We start from the raw sequence: 23,170 nt of genomic DNA, 5'->3' as shown, positions 1-23,170 counted from the left end.
TCCATTTTAGCCAAAGAGTTTGGTTGGTGGTGTTCATTGCTCCTAAATGTACTTCTAAATACATTCATAGAAAAATTTAGAAGTTTGAACAAAAACAGTGCACATATTGAGAAACTGTACTTCCATTTTCTATAAAAATGCATCAAGTTTAAAGTCTGCCATGAAGTACTGCATGTATGTGCAGCTTACCTGGTACAGCAGGCCTTGGGTTCTCAGGCTGCATTCCCCAATGGACAGGCAGTAATGTCTCCCCTTAGCCTTGGGCTCTTCTTCACCTAGAGGAAGCAGCAAGGTTTTAGTTTCTCTCTTGGTGAATGTGAGCTCTAACACAGATCAGTAGGCCCCCTTCTGGATCCAAACATCTCATTTTTTCAAGGTTAGGAAAAACAGTGAAATTTAACAAAAGGCATATTTAAACACTGCTTATGGCTTCAGGAATTCCACCAACGGATGGAGTACCCTAAACTAAAATGAAAAAAGCTGACGGGATTTAGGTTGAAGACGGGTCTTATTAACCAAGAAAATGAAGGGTTTTACTAACGAAGAAAAAATAACACAGTAGACTTTGTATTCCAGTTAAGAAACAGGTGATAATTTCTTCTTTTTTGTGCCTGTTGGGTTCTTTCAGCTGAACTGTTTAGGCACGTTGTTTTTCATTTTATTTCCATATCTTCAGATTTCTATACTGTACAGTGTTAGTGACACTGGAGATTCACAGCGAACTATTGGCCTTTAAAAATAGATCTCCCCCCTTTCATGTGGTCATAATTTATTCAACTTCTCATTTGGCTTGCAATTTAAATAATTGAGGCTATTTTATCTTTGCTTAATTCGAACTTTTCTATTTTTTTAAAATGTTTTTTATTTATTCTTGAGGGAGAGAGAGACAGAGCATGAGCAGGGGAGGTGCACAGTGAGAGAGGGACACAGAATCCAAAGCAGGCTCCAGGCTCTGAGCTGTTGGCACAGAGCCCGGCAGAGGGGCCCGAACTCACGAACTGCGAGATCTTGATCTAAGCCAAAGTCGGATGCTTTAGCAACTGAGCCACTCAGGCACCCCTGTTCTTTTTTTTTTTTTTTTTCTTAATGCAAGAGCTTCCAGATACTGAAATACCAAATAAATATTGTGGCAAAGTTGCTTTTAACCTCCAACATAGTAGTCAGATTTGTTAGATGGGTGTCATTTTTCTGGAATTCAGAAATCACTCAGATAGCATCACTTCCCTAACCTGACCAAGCCCTGGGGGTGCAGCTTGCCCTTTCCCAGCCATGTCCAGGAGGATACTTAAAACCCTGACATTTTGTGATCCATGGCGACTCACACTGAAGTTAGAAATATCCTCAGATGTGAATGGTTTAAGTTTGCTGCAACACCTGCCTGGAATGGTTAAAGGATTAAGGGGTTTGGTTGATGATGTGATAAGACCCAATTCAGAGCTGTCAGAACTAGTTTCTAAGCTGTACTGCAAACATAGTGTCTTACCTCTGCCTCCACCCGAGGTCTTCACTCATTAAAATCCCACTCATTAAAATTCATTTTTCTTCCTCACAGCCTTTAATAGGTAGGCCCCAGGGGCTGCAGAAACAAATAAGGCTTAGTGACTCAGAATCTAGTCAGAGAGACATACTGGAGGACAAATAAACTCCAGTGCGAGGTAGGTGCTTCAGGAGAGGTATTTGTACACGGGACTGAGGAGACCAGAGAAATGAGCCCCTTGGGTTGGAGGAAGAGGGACCCCCATGAAAACAGTGACATTTCCACAGGATCTTAAGGAATTCCTGAGGAATTTGGTGGGGGGGAATCTTCTAAGTAGAGACATGAGCTCTCCAGGGAGAGGGAATACCACTATGGTAGTTAGAATAATCCCCCCCCCCCCCCACAAAGCTCTCACTCTGGGACCTTGCAGATGTGATTAAGTTGAAGATTTTGAGATAGAGATTATCTGGATTATTCGGGGGCCCAGTGTCATCACAAGAGTCTGTATAGGTGGAAGAGGAAAACAAGTCAGTGTCAGAGGGATGCCATGTGCAAGAGTCGACTGGCCATTGCTGGCTTTGAAGATGGAAGGGGGATGAATGAAGAATGCAGACAGCCTCTAGAAGCTGGCAAAGGTAAGGAAGGAAACGGATGCTGTTCTAGGGCTTCCAGAAGGAACCCAGCCCTGCCAACTCTCTGATTAGCCTAGGTGGATCCATCTTGAACTTTTAACCCACAGAACTGAAAGATACTACATTTGTATGTTAAAGTCACTAAGTTTATAACTTAGTGTCATAGAAAGGAAGAAGACTTGCTATGATGGAATAATGAACAGGGGCAGGAGAGGAAGAATGTAATGGTCCTTTCATTGTGGTGAAGTTGATGCCATGCAAAGGAGTTTGGATTTTATCCTATTACATACAGAAAGACCATGGGACACCAGCTAAGCATTTTTAAACAGGAACATGCAAGAACAGACTGCTGCCAGATTTATCTTCCTAAAAAAGCAGTGTATGGCTAAATCCCAAGATTTATACAGCATTTAACAAAGGGTGTCTAGCCAGAGGTGGTCAGTGACAGAAAGCTGGAAGCAGCATGTTCTATAATGCGGTTCTCTGAATTGACCTTAAATGGCATTTGTATGTGTGTGTGAAATCATTAGCTTAAGAAACTTCTGTTCACAATCTGCAATAGAAAATCCTAAAGAGTAAAGAAGGGCTAAGTCACGTTTTGACTACTTTGTTTCTGCCCATTTTCCTCTTCCCAGACGGCTGCTCTGCTGGCTCTTTACCATGCATAGGGGAACAGAGGACTAGGAAAGCTCAAATCTAATGCAGTCAGCTTGAGGTGATGTAATGTCTCAAGTCACCTGGGCCAGCTCTGACCATTTGCTAGTAGCTTGTGGGGTGTTGTGGTCTTATGCAGGCTTAGTGGAAAAATGGCCAAAATCAATTAGCAGTGTTGGCCGTGGGCTCTGTATTTGCCAGGGTATGGATAATAGCTATGATCCTAGATTACCTAACTTCTGTGTTAAAATATAAGAAATTCAGTCATTCTTTCCAAATGTTTATTTATTCACTCGCTTTTAAGTACAAGGGCTTAATTTCTGTCCTGTAAAAACTTACAGTCTGATTCAGTTGACATCTTTATGTGTCTGGAACCTTAAACTGAATAAATCCACCTTTGTGTTACAAGAGTGGCTCTGAATTGAAACTGAACTATATGTTAGAAAAAAATTGATAAGAGGGACGCCTGGGTGGCTCAGTTAGTTAGGTGTCCAACTTTGGCTCAGGTCATGATCTCACGGTCTGTGAGTTGTCACGCCCGGGTTGGGCTCTGTGCTGACACCTTGGAGCCTGGAGCCTGCCTCAGATTTTGTGTCTTCTTCTCTTTCTCTGTCTCTGCCCCTGCACTGCTCTCACTCTGTCTCTCTCTGTCTCAAAAATAAACATTAAAAAAATTTTTAAAAAGAAAAAAAATGATAAGAGAAATATGTACTTTTCAGATAACATGGTGAAAGAAGCAGTGGGCTGGCAAAATCTGAAACTGAAAACAGTAAGACTTGATTAAGAATTATCTTAATGAAAACAAAACTATGCGTCTATATTATGTAGCCTCCATTTGCATAAATTTATAAGATTTTTATCCAAATGTCCTTATATAATGATGTAATAATTATTGTTTACCACTGTAAAGGACTAGTTCAGTGCAAACCATTCCCTCTTTTTTGAATCTCCTCTGCCTTGGTTTCTGGGATATGAGACTCTAGTTCTCTCCATGCTTTATTTATTTATTTGTTTGTTTTTTATTGCTCTTTCCCTGAGGGCTTGTCTCGCTTTTCTCCAAATTCTAACCTTGGTCTTCTCATCTTGTGGTGTTCTGTGTTCTTTCTGAGCAATTTATTTTTCCTCATGACTGCACCACTGGCCCACACACCAATATCTCCAAATCTGTATCTTCAGATAAGTTTCTCTCATCCACTCATTAATTAAATCGATGAGATCCATTCAACAAATACTGATGACCTGAGAGTTCATCTAATGGTGGGACAGATGTGCACGAAAATAATTGCAGAAAAAATATGAAGGTATGGATAAAGGTCAGTGAAAACAGGGGTGTCTGGGGCTATCTGGGGGGGTTCATGGAGGGATTTTGAACCAAGACTTGAAAGCCAAGTAGGGGGTTGCCAGATGAGCAAGGCTATGAAAGGTAGCATGGCCAGCTGGAGGCACAGAGGTGGTATGGGGAATATAAGGAGCTCAGGAAAGGGGAGGGCCAGGGAAAACTCCAGAGATGCGGTTAAAGAGGTGGATAGGAGTCAGATCATGAAGGATCATGTATGTCCTGCTGAGGACCTTAGTTTTATATACTGACAAACACATGGAATCTGTTTTAAGTCAGATCTCTTAGAGTCAGCAAATTTCAGCAACAACATGGTATGTGGCTCTGAGGCAGGTAAGACTAAAGGCAGGTCAGTGAGGAAGGAATCTGCTAGAGTGGCACCTGTCAGAGATGATGAGCACATAAACCTGGGACAAACCAGGGCTGTGGTAGTCATGTGGACAGGGAAGGAAAGACATCTGAAACAGCTCGCACATGATTGCATTATCTGTGTCAAGTACTGCAGAAGTGTGGGAAGGCATGCTCTCTCAAGGGTTCTCCTGCTGAGCACCAGAAGTTTTAGGACCAGAGGGACTGACTTCCACTATCTGTGCTTAACCAGAGGGACCTAAAGCAGCAGAGGAGCAGGAAAGCCCAAATGCAGAGCTGTGTGTGAAGGAGGAAATCAGAATTTCTTTGCAGGGCACGTACTTTGTAAGGGAGGCATCAGGAAAAGAAGAAACTGATGGTTCATCAGCTTCTGGGCAGAAGGATTTGGGGATGCTAATGAGACTGAAAGACATTGACGGTGGGGTAGACTTCCCTAGTTCTGCATTAGAAGGCAACTGTCGTAGAAGCTGGGCTGAAGTTAACTTTGTAATCCATGCAAAAAAAAGGAAGTTTGCTGAGCAGGTATTTATATTTAATTTCAAAATCTTTCCTTCCATTGAGAATTTGAGTTGGCTGATGGCACCGGGAAGAGTGGAAGGAAGGCTGTGCTCCTTAAGGAAATAAATGGGTTGGAATAAAGTGCTCCAGAATTACCCATTCAGGACTGGAGGGCCCATGCTGGGGCCAATTCACATCATGCTCATCCACTCATTAAAGCATCCCCTTTCCTACAGAAGATGGGATACATCTGTTCTGGGGTCTCCACCTTTCTGTACCCTCTTAGAAATAGCAAGAGCTGTATAATATTTATAATATTTATAACCATCCGAAGTTAACCAGTTAATTCCTTTCTTCCCACTGGCCAAGCTCCGCTGTAAAGATGTAAATAGATGTATAGGGGCTGTGTTTTCTTAAAGATGCAAAACCCGCTTTCCCTGGTCCTCAGCATGGAGATGTATTTGACTAAAGACTGGATTAGTGTTTGGCTCCAAGTTTCACCCAGGACTTCCTTTTGGGTCTTTACACCCCAGGATGGCCACGGGAAGGTTCAAACATTTGGTAATCATGAAGCTTTCTTGCTTCTCAGCTGCTATTGTTAACTTCACTTTGTCAGTTTCTGCCTCCCTACCAAAGACTGGTGCTGGGCTGCATTGCTGTCACTAATCGTGCCTGTACTCCTGTTCTTGCTCTCTCCCCACCTACCTTTTTTCCATGCCTGCTGTCAGTCCAAGTTGAAGGGAAGTTTTTTATTTTTTCCTTCAGGGTTTGGACAACATTAGATTACTTGCTCTTGTTAGACTTCCCAAAGGTAACCTGGTTCTCTCCCTCTTAAAACACTTTTGAGGAACTTGAAATTAATTTCCAGAAACCACTTGGGTGTTACCAATACTTTACTGATGGCAGAGCATTACTCCTTTTGCAACTGAACCTAGGACCTATAGTGTATGCTCGCTTCCTTCCTGCCTTCCCAGGGCATCTCATCCCTATCTCCATGCTCTGGCTGTCTCCCCTTTGTTCACTGGTGTGTTAGATTTACTTTCTAAGTAATGGCATCTGTCCCAGAGTCCTCATTATCATTTCTCCTAAGCAAACCCAGAGGCCCCCTTCTTAAATAGAATTTCTGGAGGAGTACCCTAATATCTGAGCTCTCGAGATGGGGATGCACATCAGATTCACTGCGTGAGCCTTGCGAAAATATACTATAACATCAATTTTTGTTTTTAATTGACATGCCATGTTTATTTCCATCCCTGCTTGTCTAAACGAAGCCATTACTCCTGCTGAGAAAACCATCCTGTCTCCTTTATTCACCCTTCAGGATTTGACCAACCCCAGGGCACAGTCTGTGACCTTTCCAGCTGGCCCTCCTCTGAATTTCTGTGGTATATACCCAGTTTAGTGCTTAATTATATATTGCTTTGTATGCAGCAATCACCAAGATTCTGAGCACCATTAGGGTAAAGAACTGGCCTTTACATTTTTTTAATCCCCACAGCAATTGGTACTAAACTGATAATAGTGGCCTCATAAATACTTTGAGTACATCTTAATTGATATAGCCAACTCCTAATTTTTCTTATCACTTAGATGAATCTGACTGCAGAGGTGAGAAATCGTTAAGAAGTGTGCTCAAGGCCTCTTCTCATCAAAGCTGAGAGAATGGCAAAGCTTTCTTCAGAAATCCTGTGTGGCAGTCAATGAGTCCACATTGTCAACTTTCTTCTGCTTTTTGTTGTTATTGGTGGTGGTGGTTTGTTTGTGTGTTTGTTTAGTTAAGGTAATTTTCCACATTGTCACACTGAAAAACACTTTAAAGGGTAAGGATCTTAGGATATGCAGTGAAGGCAGCTAGAAGATGATTCAGTTTCAACCAGATTTTGAAAGATATTGCTCTCATGTCCAGAGTTTTTAAATAATAATTTTTAAAACGATTATCAATATTTTGAAAGTATTAATTTTAAGTAACCATGATGACAGTTGGGTGCTTCTGACGTTTAGACAATTTGGCCATGCTGCAATATTCATTCCTGATAGATGCACATGGGTTAGCAGGGTCCTGGAGTGAGAGAAAACGAGGTCCTGAGAGGGGCTTCCTCTTGTGGGCTGGCCTCTGCCTCTCTTACTGCCAGTGTGGATGGAACTTCATGGGCCTGCCCACATCCTGGGGGCAGTGGGAGACTCCTATGGGATACCATCTCTAGGAGTGTTTCTTAAACTATGAATGCTAGGTGAGCATAAGGGACATTGTTGTTGCACTCTTAATAACAAATCGAATCGAATTTGAGTTACAGGACCTCTTCTGATCTGTTTTTCACTAAGATGCAGCTCTTAGTGTCTATGAAACACACTTGGCATATGTGATTCAGAGAAATAATTCATTATGCAGTTCCACTTTGTGATAATAAGCTGGTAAAGGAGGAAGGAGGAAAAGCTTTTTTCACCACCCTCTTCAGTTATTGAGAATATTTTTTCAAATAGATGAAATTTTACTCTGCTGAAAGAAGAAACCCTGAGTAATCCAGTTCCTACACCGTGAATTTGAATGGCTTTAATCAAACAAGAGGAGAGATAAGAAGTGAGGGAGGGTTTCAACATTTGAGGTATAAATTAAGTAGGCGTTTGCTTCCCATCTCAACAATAAAAAGAATGTGTATTTCAGGCATAGAAAATAATCCCCAGAGGGGCACCTGGGTGGCTTAGTCAGTTAAGCCGTGACTTGGGCTCAGGTCATGATCTCAGGGTTCATGGGTTCAGGGCCCATATTGGGCTCTGAGATGTCAGCTGAGCCTGTAGCCTGCTTCAGATTCTGTGTCTCCCTCTCTCTGTGTCCCTCCCTTGCCCCCCCCCCCACACACTCTCTCTTTCTCAAAAATAAACATTAAAAAAAAGAAGTAATGAATGTCTAGTGTCTAGAGCAGTCAATATATATTTGAGCACCCATCACATTTTGTTGTGGCAGAATTTTCATGATAAAGGTTATACCCCCAAATTGCAAGAGCACACACAAGACTTTTCTGCAGCGAATTATCAAGTGAAATGAAGATTTCAAGGCCCCAGATGGGGACTCTGGTCTACCTCAACCAGCTCCTCAGTGGTACAGCCCTACAGGAGTCTGAGCTAATTCACTTGAGCAGTGTGGGGAGAGTGTAGATGGAAGATTCAAAGGCCCTGGGAGCTTGAGTCTGTTTTCTTTTTCATTATATTGCTTAGGTAGTGAGAAACACTGAAGAAGTCACATTCCCTACGGAGAACAAGCTACCACGTGCTGTATGACACACAAGTGGTACCTGATTTATCACCAAGTCACAAATGGCCTGGCAATCACAGTTCCTTGCCCTGATTGAATTTCCTGTAGTGAGATCTTTATTGTACACAAACACTCCTTGCTCTTTCCCTCTTCTCTCCACCACTCACCATTCCATCCCTTGGCCAGCCCCAGTCCCACTCCTGGTTGCCGAGGTCATAGAATGTTAGATAGGAAGGGACCTAAGAGACTGGTCAGCAGCTCAGATGGATCAGCTGACTCCCAGAGGTCATCTACTAGTAAATGGCAAAACTGAAGAAAGGAGTTTGTGGGTTTTAATCCTAAAATGCTTAACTAGTGTGCTCTTCACACCTGACCCCAAGATTTCTGTTCTTGACCTTAACCTCAGGGCCCATCCCATTTCTTATCCTAGGAACCCAATTCCACCCCTTTGCTGTATTATGATCTCAGTTCTCTGGCTACCGGGAGACCAGTGGGAAGAGGCTATATCACTTGGACACTGGATGTATTCCTATTAGCATCACTCTGTGTCTTGGCTGGGTACTAGTAATGCTATTCTTCACACTCATAGTAAGTGAGATAGCTTTATCATTGGCCATCCAAGCACAACATCATCAGCCACCCTTTGTAATATCATGTCTATGGAAAACTGCCCACAAGTGCATTACATCTGGCCAGGTGGGAAGCTGTCTGTGTACAGTCAAGGAGTGAAACTGAGAAAGGTCCTTTCACTATCAAGGCCTTAAGAGTTTACAAAGTATACCAGAATCCACAAGAAAACGTAATTGTTTGCAATCGCCTCTGGCCATATATCCTATTTAGGAACACCCGGTAAGAATAGTTGCCTACTGATTGATAGAGCAGGGTGCTGTGCAGGCTGCACGGGGATGTGTGTCTGCCGCCTCTGTCCAGGCAGAGTGCCGGCCAGCCTGGATGTGCAGGCAGGCGGTGAGGGGTCAGCACCTTGATAAAGCATCTCCCTGGTACCATGGGATCCTCTAGCCACTTTTCCGGCCAGAGAAGAGTTTGTACTCATCGATGTGTCCAGGCTACCAGATGCTTATCAGCCTCTGCCTGACTTCTCTCTGGTAATAGAGGCTCATATACTAATATATCAGGCACTTCCAAGGAAATGGGCTTGAGATGAAATGAAAACAAGGATTGAGATTTGGCAGCAGTAGTGCAGGTGACATAAATTAATTGTACTAGAAAGAAAGTATGAATCTCTGTATATATATACTCCAAGAGAGTAGGGAAAATATTTTGAAAGGATACATTTTTTTTTTAAGGGAGAAGATACTGGAAAAAGTAGTGACAGGGACAGGAAAAGAAAGACATAAACAGAGGTGCTTCTGAACCAGCTTTGGGTTTTATATGTATATAAAAGCTGATAATGAGGGTGTCAGAGATTGGGAAAAAAAAAAAAAGCCAAGACAATGTCTTAATCCTTTTATTTGCATCGTAAGGTGTTTTTGGTATTGGGCTTGTAGCACAAAGGCACCATCTCCCAGTGCATCTGTCCTATTTGTATTCATCTCCCAAGTTGGGCTTATTCCCTGGACCATCAGATTCTGGAGGAAATATCTCTCTGATCAGTTAAGGATTTGCATTCATTGGGCCCAAAACTATTTTAGCCTATTCCCTTAGAATGAGAATTTGAAGAAACTAAATGTACACTGAAGCATCAGGAAACTCCTCAAAAAGATACACCTATGATTAGAATAGCCCTCAATGCAGGCCTCGACCACTAGGGCAAGTCAAACGGTCCATTTTTGGAACAAGAGACTGTAGCGTCATTCAGGCCCGTTCTGGGTGCGAGCTTTTTATCCTGGTTCTAAGCCACTCGATCGTGTGACCCTGGACAATTGCGCATCCTTTCTGGGCCTCCCTTCCTCATCTTGTATAAAGGAAAACCTTTATGAAAACACATCTGAGCTTTTCCAGCTCTAATATTATAGTGACGTGAACCAATATGTATGATAGACCTGTTTCTATCTTGCCTAACGATAATTGTATTTGTGGAGGAAAACCTTTACTGTAGTTCTCTCTCTTCCTCTTTTTTTAAACATTATATTTCCAAGAGCTTTATTTTATGTCAGCCTTACTTTTAATCAGAAAAATGTACACGTAGGAAAATTGTGATGAAGATCCAAGAGTGCTTTCTTAATATTACACACCACTGATAAAGTATTACAAAGATGGCATCTTGGCATAGAGTTCATTTTCAGGTTTGAAAAACAGTGATTTAAAACAGATCAGTTTTTGAAAACTATGTGCCTTTTGTATATTGAAAAAATAACAAGGCATAAAATCCTATAGAGGCCTTATCATTAGTGCAGTTGATAAAATAGGATTGAGACCTTTTGTTCTAGCTCCTTCTAAATCGTTTGGAGAGCTTAGAGAGCTCATCTGGTGGCCATTCACAGCAGCCCAGCAAGTCCGGGTATATATTTTGTTCTACCCAGTAAGTAGCTCTAAATTATCCTAATGCCACACAGTTAATAGATAAAGGGTGTGCCAAGAATGCCATGAAGCCTCTTAGTCTCTTTTTCCTTCCAGGTGCTGGCTACTTTCACAAGACAGCCCTTACTTCTTCCCATGATATGCAGCTATATAGCTCGCAGTTTGTGACAGTTCAGAAATTTAAGTGGCACTGCCGCTGCTTGCCTTCACTAAACCTTCCATCAGCCAGGACTTGCAGGGCAAGGAGAGAGAGAAGCCAGGAGAGTTTAGTGGAACAGGCAGTAGCCACCATGGGCTCTGCTCAGCCACACGGCCAGCAGACAGGCCTCCATCCAAGTGGAAAAGTGACTGGGCAGTGCAGCCCCAGGGAGTTGCTGGTTGAAATTCCTAACTCATGTGTTCATGTGTATTCCACATGCAGTGCCAGGCACTGGTTCTTAGTGAATGAAACACTCCTTTCCTCTGAGAGCTTTTGGTGTGACCATAGGCACTGCTACTCCACAGGTCTGGGGATTACTTTCACCTGCTGTGTAGGCAGGCAATCATTCAATCCTGTACATTCTAATTCCTGTACCTCTTTTGGATATGCCCATGTCTTCCCTTCCCCACTGCTTTTAGTCCATGCCCCTATTCTTTCTGTCCTTCCTGGATACTGTAGTAGGCCCCTAGCCACCTCACCATCATCAGCCACACTCTGAGCAAGGTGATCTTTCTAAACACAAAACTGGCCCTGTAACTTCCCCCTTCCAAAACTTGTGAGTACACCCCATCCATGGTATTACATACCATTCCCTTCATTATTTGGACCAGCCTATCTCCCCCTTGCTGCATACCACCAAGTGGTGCCTAATTACTCTTATTTCCCCACTTGTGCCAGGTTCTCTCCATTCAGCGTTTCCTTGAATATACTCTTCCACCTTTTGGATCAGCTTCTCCCCCTTGGTCTACTTAGTGAATTCTTTTATAATTAAACTGAAGGGCCACTTCTTATAGATTGTTCTTCCTGGCCTTTCCAGACCACTTGGGTCTCCACTCCTGTACCCCAGCAGATCTTTGACCTCTCTCTGATGGGGATGTTATCATATTGCCTTTATTTGTTGCCATACTTTTCTCTCTTCTCCCACTAGATTTCTGGATGACAGGGGGTAAGGACTGTGTCTTAACTTTGCATTCTTCATCCCTGGCAATGTCCCTGGCACAGAAGTTCTCCGTTAATGTGTATTGATTTGGATTGAACTGACCTGCCTGGGTGCTTCTAAAAGTAACCTAAAAATAATGTTCTTACATAGTTTCATGTAATGATCACATTTGCCTTCTGAGTCAGGGATTAACTTTGTGTTATTAGAGGCATCAAGAATCTCTACACAAATAGATTCTAGAACATTCATAAGGAAGAAACAAAGACAGTATGAATCTTTTTGCAATATGACTGGACATTGAGATATAACTTAGTGGACTTAGCACTTAAATGGTTTGATCCTGGACAATAATAATTGCTACAGGAAACTTCTTGTTCTACAAATGTTTCAGACTTTTTGACTTTGGATTCTCATAGTCCATACTCAGATACCACCTTAACTACCTAAAAACTCAGTATATGTTGATCTTTAACAAAGTTAGGAGAGTCCAAAATTGGGTCATAACCAAAATGGCCTCAGTTGGCTACCAGTTTTAAAAAGCTAGTGTTTATGATGTAATGAGTATTTTAGTGTCTCTCTTCATTTCACACAAAGTTGGGATTTCTTCTCCTGGCTTCATGAGGAGAAACCTGTCAAGAATGTGCTTTAAACTAAAAGGCAGCCTTTGTGCCTATGGCCTCATTTGTGTAAAAATGAAAAAAGTGATAACTCTCAGTAGACATTGTGACAAAATCCGGTTATGTAACTATAAAATTACTCATCAGAGTTGATGGGGGAAATGCCAGCATGAACAGTGCCAAGAAAAAACAATAATGTATATTCATTTAGTCCAAAACACCCTAAACAAGGGGCCCTTTTCCTCCCAGAAATACATGGTCAATAGTCATGTTTTATTATAGGTGAAGAAACAAAAATAAGATCCAACAAAGCATTTTTATTACACGTTTTTAAGATAAAGTACAATCAGGAAATAGGGAAGAGGCTGAATAAAGAAAGGACATTTGATGTTTGCTAAATATTTTCTCTTTCGTTTTATTCACAGAACATAAAGTATTCTATGAAAGTTTTCCCAAAGGCCATGAGCAAACACATGAAGCTTAACAATTTGTCCATTGTAGCTTTTGTTAAACCCTGGTTTTGGACTCTGTCGCCTTTGTTCTTTTATTTTGAAGGACTGCATTTTAAGATGCTGGATTATAGTACTCCTGGTTTATTCTTTGGTGGCTAAAATGTCTTTCACAATGTTATAGTGTTATTAACTGAACTTTTCAACATGCTGTCTGTAAAATCCAACAAGCCACACAGAGTACATTTGTAGAATATTTCTCCAGTGCCCAAAGTGACAGGTCGTCTGTATGTTCTTCTGGTAATACGTGGTGAGTTTATTCTGAGAGAGTTGCCGTTGGATTTCAAGGAAGTGTGCTTCATGCAGCAAGGGGATATGCATTACTGTGGGTACCCAGTACTAAGGATACTCTGCAGAGCTTCATGCCAGAGTTTCTGCCATCAAAGCGCTCTCCTTGTAATTGAAAAGTTTCCTCAACACAAAACTAAAAAATGCGAGATCATATGCCAAGGAGGAGTATTAAAAGTTTGGTACAAGCTGCAGGTGCAATGGAAGATTAGAGCTGGGAAGACTGTGAGCCATGGGGCTTGTGGGAAGGGGAAGGTGGGATTTGGAATGGATGCTGGACAGGCAATCAACAAGCATCTCCTCCACCCCAGTCAGCCTTCTGCCTCCTCTGTCTACCCACCCCTAAGCTCACTGCACCTGGAGAACATACTGAAGTCAGCTGGATCTCTCTCCCTAGTAGATTATAAGTGGACATGGCCTATGGCTTACTGAGCTTTGCAGCACTCCCACACCCTACCCCTGCCCCAGACCCCTGGCAGTGTGCCCAGCTATAAATTCTCAAATAAATACCTAAAGAATACTTTAAAATTTTGTTTAATGTTTTTTATTTATTTCTGAGAGAGAGAGACAGCGTGATCAGGGGAGAGTCATAGAGAGAGGGAGATACAGAATCTGAAGTAGGCTCCAGGCTCTAAGCTAGCTATCAGCACAGAGCCCGACGTGGGGCTCAAACCCACCCACGAACCATAAGATCATGACCTGAGCCAAAGTCGGACGCTTAACCAACTGAGCCACCTAGGCGCCCCCTAAAGAATACTTTTAAAAGATGACCTGAAAGGGCATGGTATGGGAGCTGATGAATTCCTACTAAAACCTTTCAATTCATTAGTGTTGATGAGTTAAACACTCTGTTTTCAAAAATAAATGTTCGCAGAGAGTTTTAGAGCAAAAATACACTGACACAGACAACCTACAAATTACACATTGTATTTTCTGTACCTTGGCAACTTTTCAAAGTGGGAAAGTATGGGAATGAGAAGGGGGAAGGAGGAACGAGTCTGCTAACTGAAATCCCTGCAGTAAAATCAAGACCTCTGCACTGCACACCCCCCTCCCCCAGCCCCATGCCTGCTATGGTCTCTGAGGGAACTAGTTACAGCTCTGGAACAGTTGCTGTGTTCCAAGCCCAAAGCACCTACAGACATCATTAAAATAAAATAGAAGAGGAGAGTGCACCATCCTCTTCATTCTTCCTGGCACAATGTGTGTGAAAGTAGAAAGCCACAGCAGCCAGCCTTTGTTTGAAAACAGTTCTCAAGTTCTGCATTTAAAAATTTTTTAATCATTTTTTATTTTATCTTGAGAGAGAGAGAAAGAGGGAGCAAGTGGGAGAGGGGCAGAGAGAGAGGGAGACACAGAATATAAAGCAGGCTCCTGGCTCTGAGCTGTCAGCACAGAGCCTGACATGGGGCTCAAACCCACAAACCACGAGATCATGACCTGACCTGAAGTCGGATGCTCAACTAACTGAGCCACCCAGGTGCCCCTCAAGTTCTGTATTTTAAATCTCGGTGTGACCTCCCAGTTGTTGCGTTCTCCCTACTTGTGGAAAAAAAAATGTTACAGTATATTTACTACACACACTTATTAGAAACTACCTCATACTTTGTCTTGTCTCTCATTCTCCCCTAAGCTATTTAGTCAGGTATCTGCTCTGGTGTAGACATCAGGGAGTCAGAGAGGGGTGACTCCAGATACGGTCCCGAAGATTCTCAGTGCAGTGTCTGCCCAGAGGGACAGCTCATGCATTTTCACACTCAAGTCCCTGCCAAAGGACCCAGTGCTGAAAATCATTTGCTTCTGGTGGTGGGAGGGCACCCAATGATACATTAACCAAAACCAAGAACAAGGTATGTCCTTTAAATGCTATAACAAAAATCAGCTTGAGAAGGATAATATCAGCAAAGGATCCTATTATATACAGTATGCTAATAATTCTTGTTTATCAAGCTGAGCATTATGTAAGTGCTTTATGTGCATTTGATCATGAATCCTTGTAACTGCCAACTGGGTGAGGTCTTGGCCAAATAGCCAGTAAGGGTGGTTAGATCCCAGATCTTGACCCAGTCTACCTACAACCTGAGGCCATGCTCTTAACAACCATTCTGTATTGAATAAATCAGCTTTACAACTTCCCTGTTAAAAGGAAACCACAAGTTTAGCCAAGAAAACATTTACAAAGTCATAACAGGGTATGTGTCATGCTGGTACAACCCGTGCTATCTCCCTTAGACCACAATTCCTGCTGGTGGAAAAATGTGTTGGCCTTCCTGGGGCAGGAAGGCACTCAAGTCCACGGGGGAGTATGGAAGTCTTCAGCACTAAGAATACTCTTTTGTTTTTCCCACTGAAGAACTATATGGCCTGAAGCTGATTTATCACCCCTAATTTATTTACCTCTTCAGTTTTATTGTCTACAGAAGTGGAATAATTATTTCTGCCTTTAGAGAGAGATTCATTTATTCAGTAACTTACTGTCGGAGACAGCTTCAGGCAGTGCAGATGTAAAGATAAATGAGGCAGACAGAATGGTTAGTATGGTATGGGCACAAGGGTAGACATAAACATTAGTGGAACAGAATAAAGAGTTTACAAGTAGACTCACTGCTTTTGACAAGAAGGCAAGATAATCCACTGAAGACATGATAGTGTCTTTTAGAAAAGGTGCTGAAACCATTAGATATCTATATGGGGCGGGGGGTGGGGGGGAATGAACTTCAGTCCTTACCTCATGCCATACATACACTCAAAAAAATAAAAACTGGAATGGATCAGTGTAAAAACTACCATTGGGAAGGGGCACAACAGAACTTTTGGTGATGATGGAAACATTCTATATTTTGTTTATTGTAGTTATGTGGGCATACAAATTTGTCAATGTTCACTAAAATGTATACTTAAAATGGGCACATTTTATTGTTTGTAAACTATACCACAGTGAAGTTGATTTTTAAAAGTAATATCCTTTCGCTCCTGCTTAAAATTTTTCCAGTGAATGTTAGGTTTACCAAACTCCTTACTCTGTCCTACAAAGTCCTAGGTGATCTGGACCTGTCTATTTCTCAGAACCATCTTATAGTGTTCCATTTGCTTTTGTTGTTCCTTCTGGAATGTTGTTCTCTCAAATCTAGGTACAGCTGATTCCTAAAGAGGCTCCAGCTCTGGGGCCATCTCCTTGGTGAAGTTCCCACCTCCTCAGTGAAGTTCTTCCTGGTTGCCTAACTCAGCACTTGAGTACATCATAGTGTGTTTTCCAAAGCATGCATCATCAGCTGAAATTCTTATTTACATGATATTTGTTTATTGTCTCATTGTCCCCTTGAGAATATAATATCCACATAACAGGAAAGATCTGTCTTGTGTACATACTCTTCTATCTTTAGGACCCAAATAATGCCTCCCTAATAGTTGATGTTCAGTAATTATTAATAATATAATAAAGTAACAAAAAGAGTGAGGATTCTATCATGGAGATGGCAGAAACACGGAATGTTGCTAAGTAAAGAAATGACCCCATAGATTTTGTGTTGCAGGATGGCTATAGGGATTAGATTGGAACTGGGGAAGACTGAAGGCGGACAGATTATATAGAAGGCCACCACAGCCGCTTCTGGTAAGAAAAAGATAGGGAGGCTGAACCAAGGCTCACTCAGAGGAGACCAGGGATGGAACAATACAAGCAATATTTAAGAGGTGGAATCAGCAACCTGTAGCTATATTCTGAGGGAACAAGGGCAGTGGTCGAATTGAGGATTATATCATGCATACCTGAGTTAATGGTGGTGCCTTGAACTGAAACAAGGGATGCTGGAAACAGCATAGTTAGCAGATGAGTTTGGTTTGGGAATGTTAATTTTGAGTTACCTGCAAAACATCCCAGTAATGCTGTTCAGTGGACAGTGGGTAATACCAGTCAGAAGTTCAGGAAAGAGGACTGAGGGCATGGATTTGAGAGTCTTTAGGTTGTAGGTGGTAATAAAGGCATTGGAATGGAACTTTAGTAATTGCTGAGGGTAAAACGAGAAGAGGGCTGATGAAATTCTAGGGATTAACTAACTTTTGAGGACTGGGAAGAAGAAGAACCAGTAAAGAATAGTGAGAGTCGTTGGAAGGAGCAGAATGTGGAACCCATGGGAGGAGCTTCTGAAAAAGAACAATTAATAATGGCAATTGCCACAGAGATCTGGCAAGAGAAGGACTAAAATCTGGGCAACTAGGAGTGACTGGTGACTTGAGCAAGAGCTGTTTCAATAAAGAATAGGCAAAATACAGAATATAGTCATTTGAGGAGTAAAGGGCAGGCATGGGGAAGGAGCTTAGGGTAAGATGCAGAGGATTCTTTTCAAAAGATGGGAAAGTAGGAATTCATGCCTGCACACCCTAGTAGGAGAAAGCTGTCTTTTGAAAAAGGCAAGGATACCCCTGGGCTAAAGCACTCGATTCAAAAGTTGGAAGTGTCTCTAGGCATCGTGGGCAAAGGATACTGAACTAACTGGGCACTGATACACAGATTGCCAGATGTCACCAAGGGCTTGGCTGCAGTTGAAGATGGTTCCTTTAGTTTGGCAATAATGGCATGGTTATATGATTCTCTCCGGTAGTCCCCAGCCTCCTGGGTGTAGGAGCCAGGATGCCAAGTGATTGGGTTGATCACAGTTGTTTACTGGCAGGTTATTGTGGCAGAGGACAAGGGGTCGAGGGTATTAGGGACTGTGGTCTACGTGATTGGATCTAGACTGAGACAGAAGTAGAGCAGGCAGGTCGGGTGGGGACGGGGGTGGAGATAGAGACTGAGGGAAAATAGAAGGGCTAGAAAGTCCAGTGAGGATAGTAAGAGATCTGCAAGAAGCGTAGGGTTGTGGTTAAAGATGGTTGTGTAGAACTTCAGAATTTAGAATTTGGAGAGGTGAAAGATCCAGAGTATGCTTATATGATTAGTGGATGCAGTGGAGGGTAGAGATATAGGTGAAGGTTAGATCTTTGAACATAAGAAGTGCAGCTACCATAATGTCACCCCATTCATACTGATGTTCCCCTGCCTCTGAGAGAGAGAAGAAAATTGAAACCAGGGAATCCAGAGAATAATCAGGAGTCGGTAGGTAACAGTTACATGGAACAGAGAGAGCTAGATGGTATGAAGCTCAAAGGGGCATGGGGATTACATGAAAGGAGGGAAGGCATATCCTGAAAGCTGTAATGGGGAGTTAGGAGAATGCCAGACTGATTCTGGTGGGTGCTTCCAAATTCTGGCAACACTCAAGCTGTGACCACTGAAATAAACTGGAAGTCATGTCCACTGGAGGAGAAGTTAAGGAAGACCCCAAGGGAACAGTCAGGTCATCTGCAGTAGTGATAGGTGATGGGGTAGAAAAAGACCTTATAATGCTGAATGAAAGAAGCCTGAGTTGGTTTTGGAAGTAATGCAATATATATGTAACATACTATCTAGTATGTTATATAGCAATGTATATATAGTATGTTATATAGCCATATGTGTATATATATATATATATATATATATATTCCCACTAAAAGCTATATGTTTCATAGCAAAAATAACAAAAGTATATTGTTATGATTTCTGTGAAAAGTGTAATTTAATATTTGGAACATCTTCTGAATTTGTGTGTTTAAAAATTATGTAGGTTTGTATTTTAGCTGGATTTCTAGCATTTTATAAATAATATTTTTAAAGTATGAATGCTAATAGTTATGTGTGTGTGTTTTTTTTTTTTTTAACAGGTTCTTAATCAAGAACCAACTCTATGGATCCAGGACAGGTTTATCCCATGGCCTGCTCTGAACAGCGTGTTGTCCAATAGAAGATTCCATTGGCAAACCATCTCTGTTGCCTTATAGAGCAAGCAAAGAAGATGGATCAAGTGAAGAACCATCTGCCTGTGTGCTTTCTACCTACTGTGCCCTTTTTAATCCTAGTATCCACTCTAGCCACTGCTAAGAGTGTGACTAATAGCACTTTAAACGGCACTGACATGGTCTTGGGCTCTGTGCCTGTAATCATTGCCAGAACTGACCATATCATAGTCAAGGAAGGGAACAGTGCCTTGATTAATTGTAGTGTTTATGGTATCCCTGAGCCACAATTCAAGTGGTATAATTCCATTGGCAAGCTGCTGACAGAAGACAAGGAGAAGGAGAAAGGAGGAGGTAGGCTTTCAAGTTGTATCAAATATCATAAGATATAACACGGACTTTGGAACTCGTACTCTGAATGTTAGTTGTTCCTATCCAAGTCATTTAAAGATCTCATTTTGTCTTCTTTTTCTAAGGCGCACGAGAGAAATACATATCCTTAAGGATTCGAAGCACTAATTACTTCATAGTTTTCACTCTTTGACTTGGAAGACAGGGCAAACCTAAGTTTTAAGAGGCCTCTTGGAATTTTGTAACATAACGCATACAAAATGTTATAGGGATGAATGTAAAATGGATTTTCCATAAGTATATGCTCCATTTATAAGGGAGTTTTATTTTGTTTCATGGATCTGGGTCCAGTAAATAATATAGCAGGTGTTTATGGTTAAATGTCAGTTTAATTCATTGACTGGGGATTTAAAGACCACCCTTCTTAAAAGAAGTCTCTATGCAAGGTTTTCAGCCACCAACTAGAGATCGTTCTGTGCTCCTGAAGACCTGGCTGAAGTTTCTAGATTGTTGCAGCTGAGGCCAAGAGGGAGGGAAGATTCAGTAGCAAGAAATAACATGTGGCAATACGGGAATGCTTAGTTTTTAATGAGTACATTTCTGGCCAAAAACTGTGAATCACCTACCTAAGCACCGAGCCTGCTTCAGCAAAGACTTCAGTCAGAGAGAGGATTGTTTGGGTCATTGTGAATCAGTACATTTCTTGTTTTAGGTGTGAGAAGTATTTGTCCGAAAACCCATGCCTGATCTAACTGACCTGAAGGAGTTAATGTACTTTCTGAAGCATTTACTGTGTGAACTGGGGGAAGAGCTGGGAGTAAAAACATCATTGTTCTGAGGTAGCAGCTTATTAGTTTCTGTCACCTTTCATTCATATTGTACTTCCCATCCCACAGCCCTTTAAGCAATGAATAATCCCCAGAGAGTTTCTGCTCCAAGAAAACCTACGTTTTTAATCTCTTTTCTTCATTTTATCTTACTCTGAAAAAGAATAGAGGCTAATATCTTATGTCTCCTTAGGAGCTGAGTAAATGGAGTTTTCTTGCAATTACATACTTGTGGCTCATAGCTGTGTCCCTCATGGTTAAGGCCACTAGCAGTCCAACTACCTGGGATGTGAGGTTTCATCGTAGCGCTCTCACATTCTTTGGGTTAGCCATTCAAGGATATACAACATGACAAAGCTTCCTCCTTCCAGTGAAAATACCATATGTTACATGTATGTCTGTGTGTTTAATTTGGTAGAGTGGACCTCTGTCCCCACCAAGTAAAATTTTGAGACCATAGAAATTTAAAATTCTATGGGACTTAGAGACAGTGTAATCCAAATCTCTTCTTTTACCCACATTTTTCCGAGGTCCCACTGTTAGTAAATGGCTGTGACTAGAACATTCACTAGTGACAGTGAGAAGATGAGATACCATCACTCTGAGCCCACAGTTGGTTTCCATTCCTACCATTTCTTCCTTGCAGATTCCAAGTCAAAAGGAAATGATCCCACACTTGTGAAGGGGCAGTAACCATGGTAACATATACACACTCAAGTCTCCATACTCCATCAGATTTTTCTGCAGGCTGGGCCACTGCAAGGAGTAACAAGGGAACTGAACTGAGGGGAACGAGGACTCCAGACCTGAATCTACCTTTCACACAGACACTGAAGCACAGGTTAATACTGGTGCCAAGGAGCTAGGGCACTGAACCCCTGAGTCCTAGAGAGGAAGACAGCTGTGAGAACCATATAGTGCCGGGGTCTGAATTTCAGTCACAACATTTTGACTGCAATCCTAAAGTAGTACTTTCTGCTTCAGAGAGATCACATGTTGCCTCAGTTAAAAAGGTTGTTCTAACTATTAACTCAGGCTTGGCAAGCACACTCTGTACCTTGCCTTCTTGATCTCTGTCTTAGGAGGCTGGACTAAGATGGAAGCCACATGGCTCAATTTCCTTTTGTTCTGTGCCACTCAGGTGGTCTGTAGTAGCAGCATGCACAAGCCTGGGACCCGGGAACAGGGGTAGCCAGTGAAAGCCTTTGTGGTGCAGAGCACTGCTCCATCAGAACCCAGCATTTGTACTAGGTTTGCAGCCAGCAGTCTTGCTGATAAATAAGTTAGCTGTTTTTAAATCTCATAAGGAAGATGCACTGCAGATTTTTAGAAAGAACTCCTGATACTAGTACTTGATGTTCCAGCCCAGCCTTTGTATTGTAATGCATAATAATAGTGAGTCCAGAACATAAGGAGCACAGGGCACTACACAAAACAGTATACCTCACAACCAAGCAAGAAATAAGAAATAGCAGAAATGACACTCCTCATCCTGAAATATTAGAACTTCAGTGCTCAAATGGCCTATCAAAGGACCCATAAGTCTCTAACTCTTTCTTTCTGGTGGGGAAAAGGCCCATATTATAACCCTGGACACAAATTTCATTTGTCAGGCTGATAGTCTAGAAGTCTAAATGGTGCAGTGTTTCATTTATATCTCAACAAAGACGTGATTGAATGAATATAGTATGAAAAATGATGCTAATATACGAGAACATTACCTAGATACAATAGACTACTGTTAAAACCAAATTAACAAAATTAATGTAATTTTCATTAACAATCCCTACCATTGATTAAGCCCTCATATACCAAGTTACAGATGCCATTTCTAATCCTTATAGTAAGCATAACAGGTAGATATTATTAATCCTCATGTATACAGATGACAGACCAGGTGAATAGAGAGGATATTACACAGCCAGATTGTGGCCAAGCTAGTATTTATTCTCCCCCTGTGCCCGGCCAGTGTCTACTCACCCTTTAGGTCTTAGGTGAACAATGTTGAAGAGCATGTAACTTAGACTGAGCAAATGAGAGAAGCCTTCCTGGATGGAAAATGCATGGTGATCACCACATCACAATTTCAGTGTCAGGACGTGTGCTGTCACATGTATACGTAGCACATACCCTCCCCCCGCAAATTACCAAAATCATCTGGTGACTTGCTCTAGGAGCACACCACCATTTATTGTGTGATTAGCAAGGACCTACTTCTTATCTTGTTTATGCTGAAAAAGTGAGAGAGCTATTATTCATGCCAACCCTGCCAGTCGTAGAGAGTGTGGGGCTACTTCCCATCACTGCTTTGCTTCCCTTCCCTGCTGCTCGTTACTTCAAGTCCACAGGATTGGGAAAGGCTAAGTGTAATCTGTTTCTGGAGGAGGACTTTTCTTTTCTGGCAGTTCACCAAAGGACATGTTTTGGGGGTGGTCCACCACTTGTATGACAGAAAGAGCTCAGAATTCCAATAACATGCATAACCACGAATGACCACAAAGTGCTTTTGCTTGAAGGGAGTAGAAATAAACAGTTATCACAAAGTATGATGAAAAAAGTGCCAGTCACTTCAGGTACTAATTATCCAGTATATTTTTGCTGCAGCTCTTTACTCTGACTTTAAACCATTTAAATGCACGTTAGCGCCTTCATCAGATGATAAATAACGAGCATTTCAGGAAAGTCAGCCGACGGAGTTCTTACTAAACATCTCTGCCTTGTTAGCTATTAAGTTTGAAATTCTTCCTTCAGCTTAGGTTTGAGACTTCTGTGGATTGGTTCTCCACACCCTTATAGCCTTCTTTCACCAGAAATAACTGAGGACTGTCTTTGAAAGTAAACATGCACAGAGTAAATGGAGCCGAAGTGCACACAGTTCCTAGTTGTCACCTCTGCTGCTTTAGCTTTGTGGAATTCATTATTACAAGT

At 41.8% G+C, this 23,170-nt stretch overlaps 1 protein-coding gene across 3 annotated transcripts in view; it reads left to right on the top strand.

Annotated features, from left to right (window-relative positions):
* MFAP3L (microfibril associated protein 3 like) overlaps nt 1–23,170 on the top strand; it is a 41,409-nt gene that overhangs the window by 1,648 nt on the left and 16,591 nt on the right. The window contains exons 1-2 of one of the 3 annotated variants that reach the window (XM_039219212.1): nt 18,235–18,349; nt 18,993–19,418. In XM_039219212.1, the coding sequence (XP_039075143.1) occupies nt 19,124–19,418 (295 nt within the window). In that variant the 5' untranslated portion in view covers nt 18,235–18,349; nt 18,993–19,123. Of the gene's footprint in view, nt 1–18,234; nt 18,350–18,992; nt 19,419–20,192; nt 20,255–23,170 lie in introns of those variants that run through there. The other 2 variants (XM_039219213.1, XM_039219214.1) reach the window with 2 other exon arrangements.

Source organism: Hyaena hyaena, unplaced genomic scaffold, assembly GCF_003009895.1.
Source record: "Hyaena hyaena isolate Hyena2069 unplaced genomic scaffold, ASM300989v1 scaffold_804, whole genome shotgun sequence".
Taxonomy (NCBI): domain Eukaryota; kingdom Metazoa; phylum Chordata; class Mammalia; order Carnivora; family Hyaenidae; genus Hyaena; species Hyaena hyaena.
Note: the sequence above shows the minus strand (reverse complement) of the source record. Positions and strands in the feature narration are given on the sequence as shown.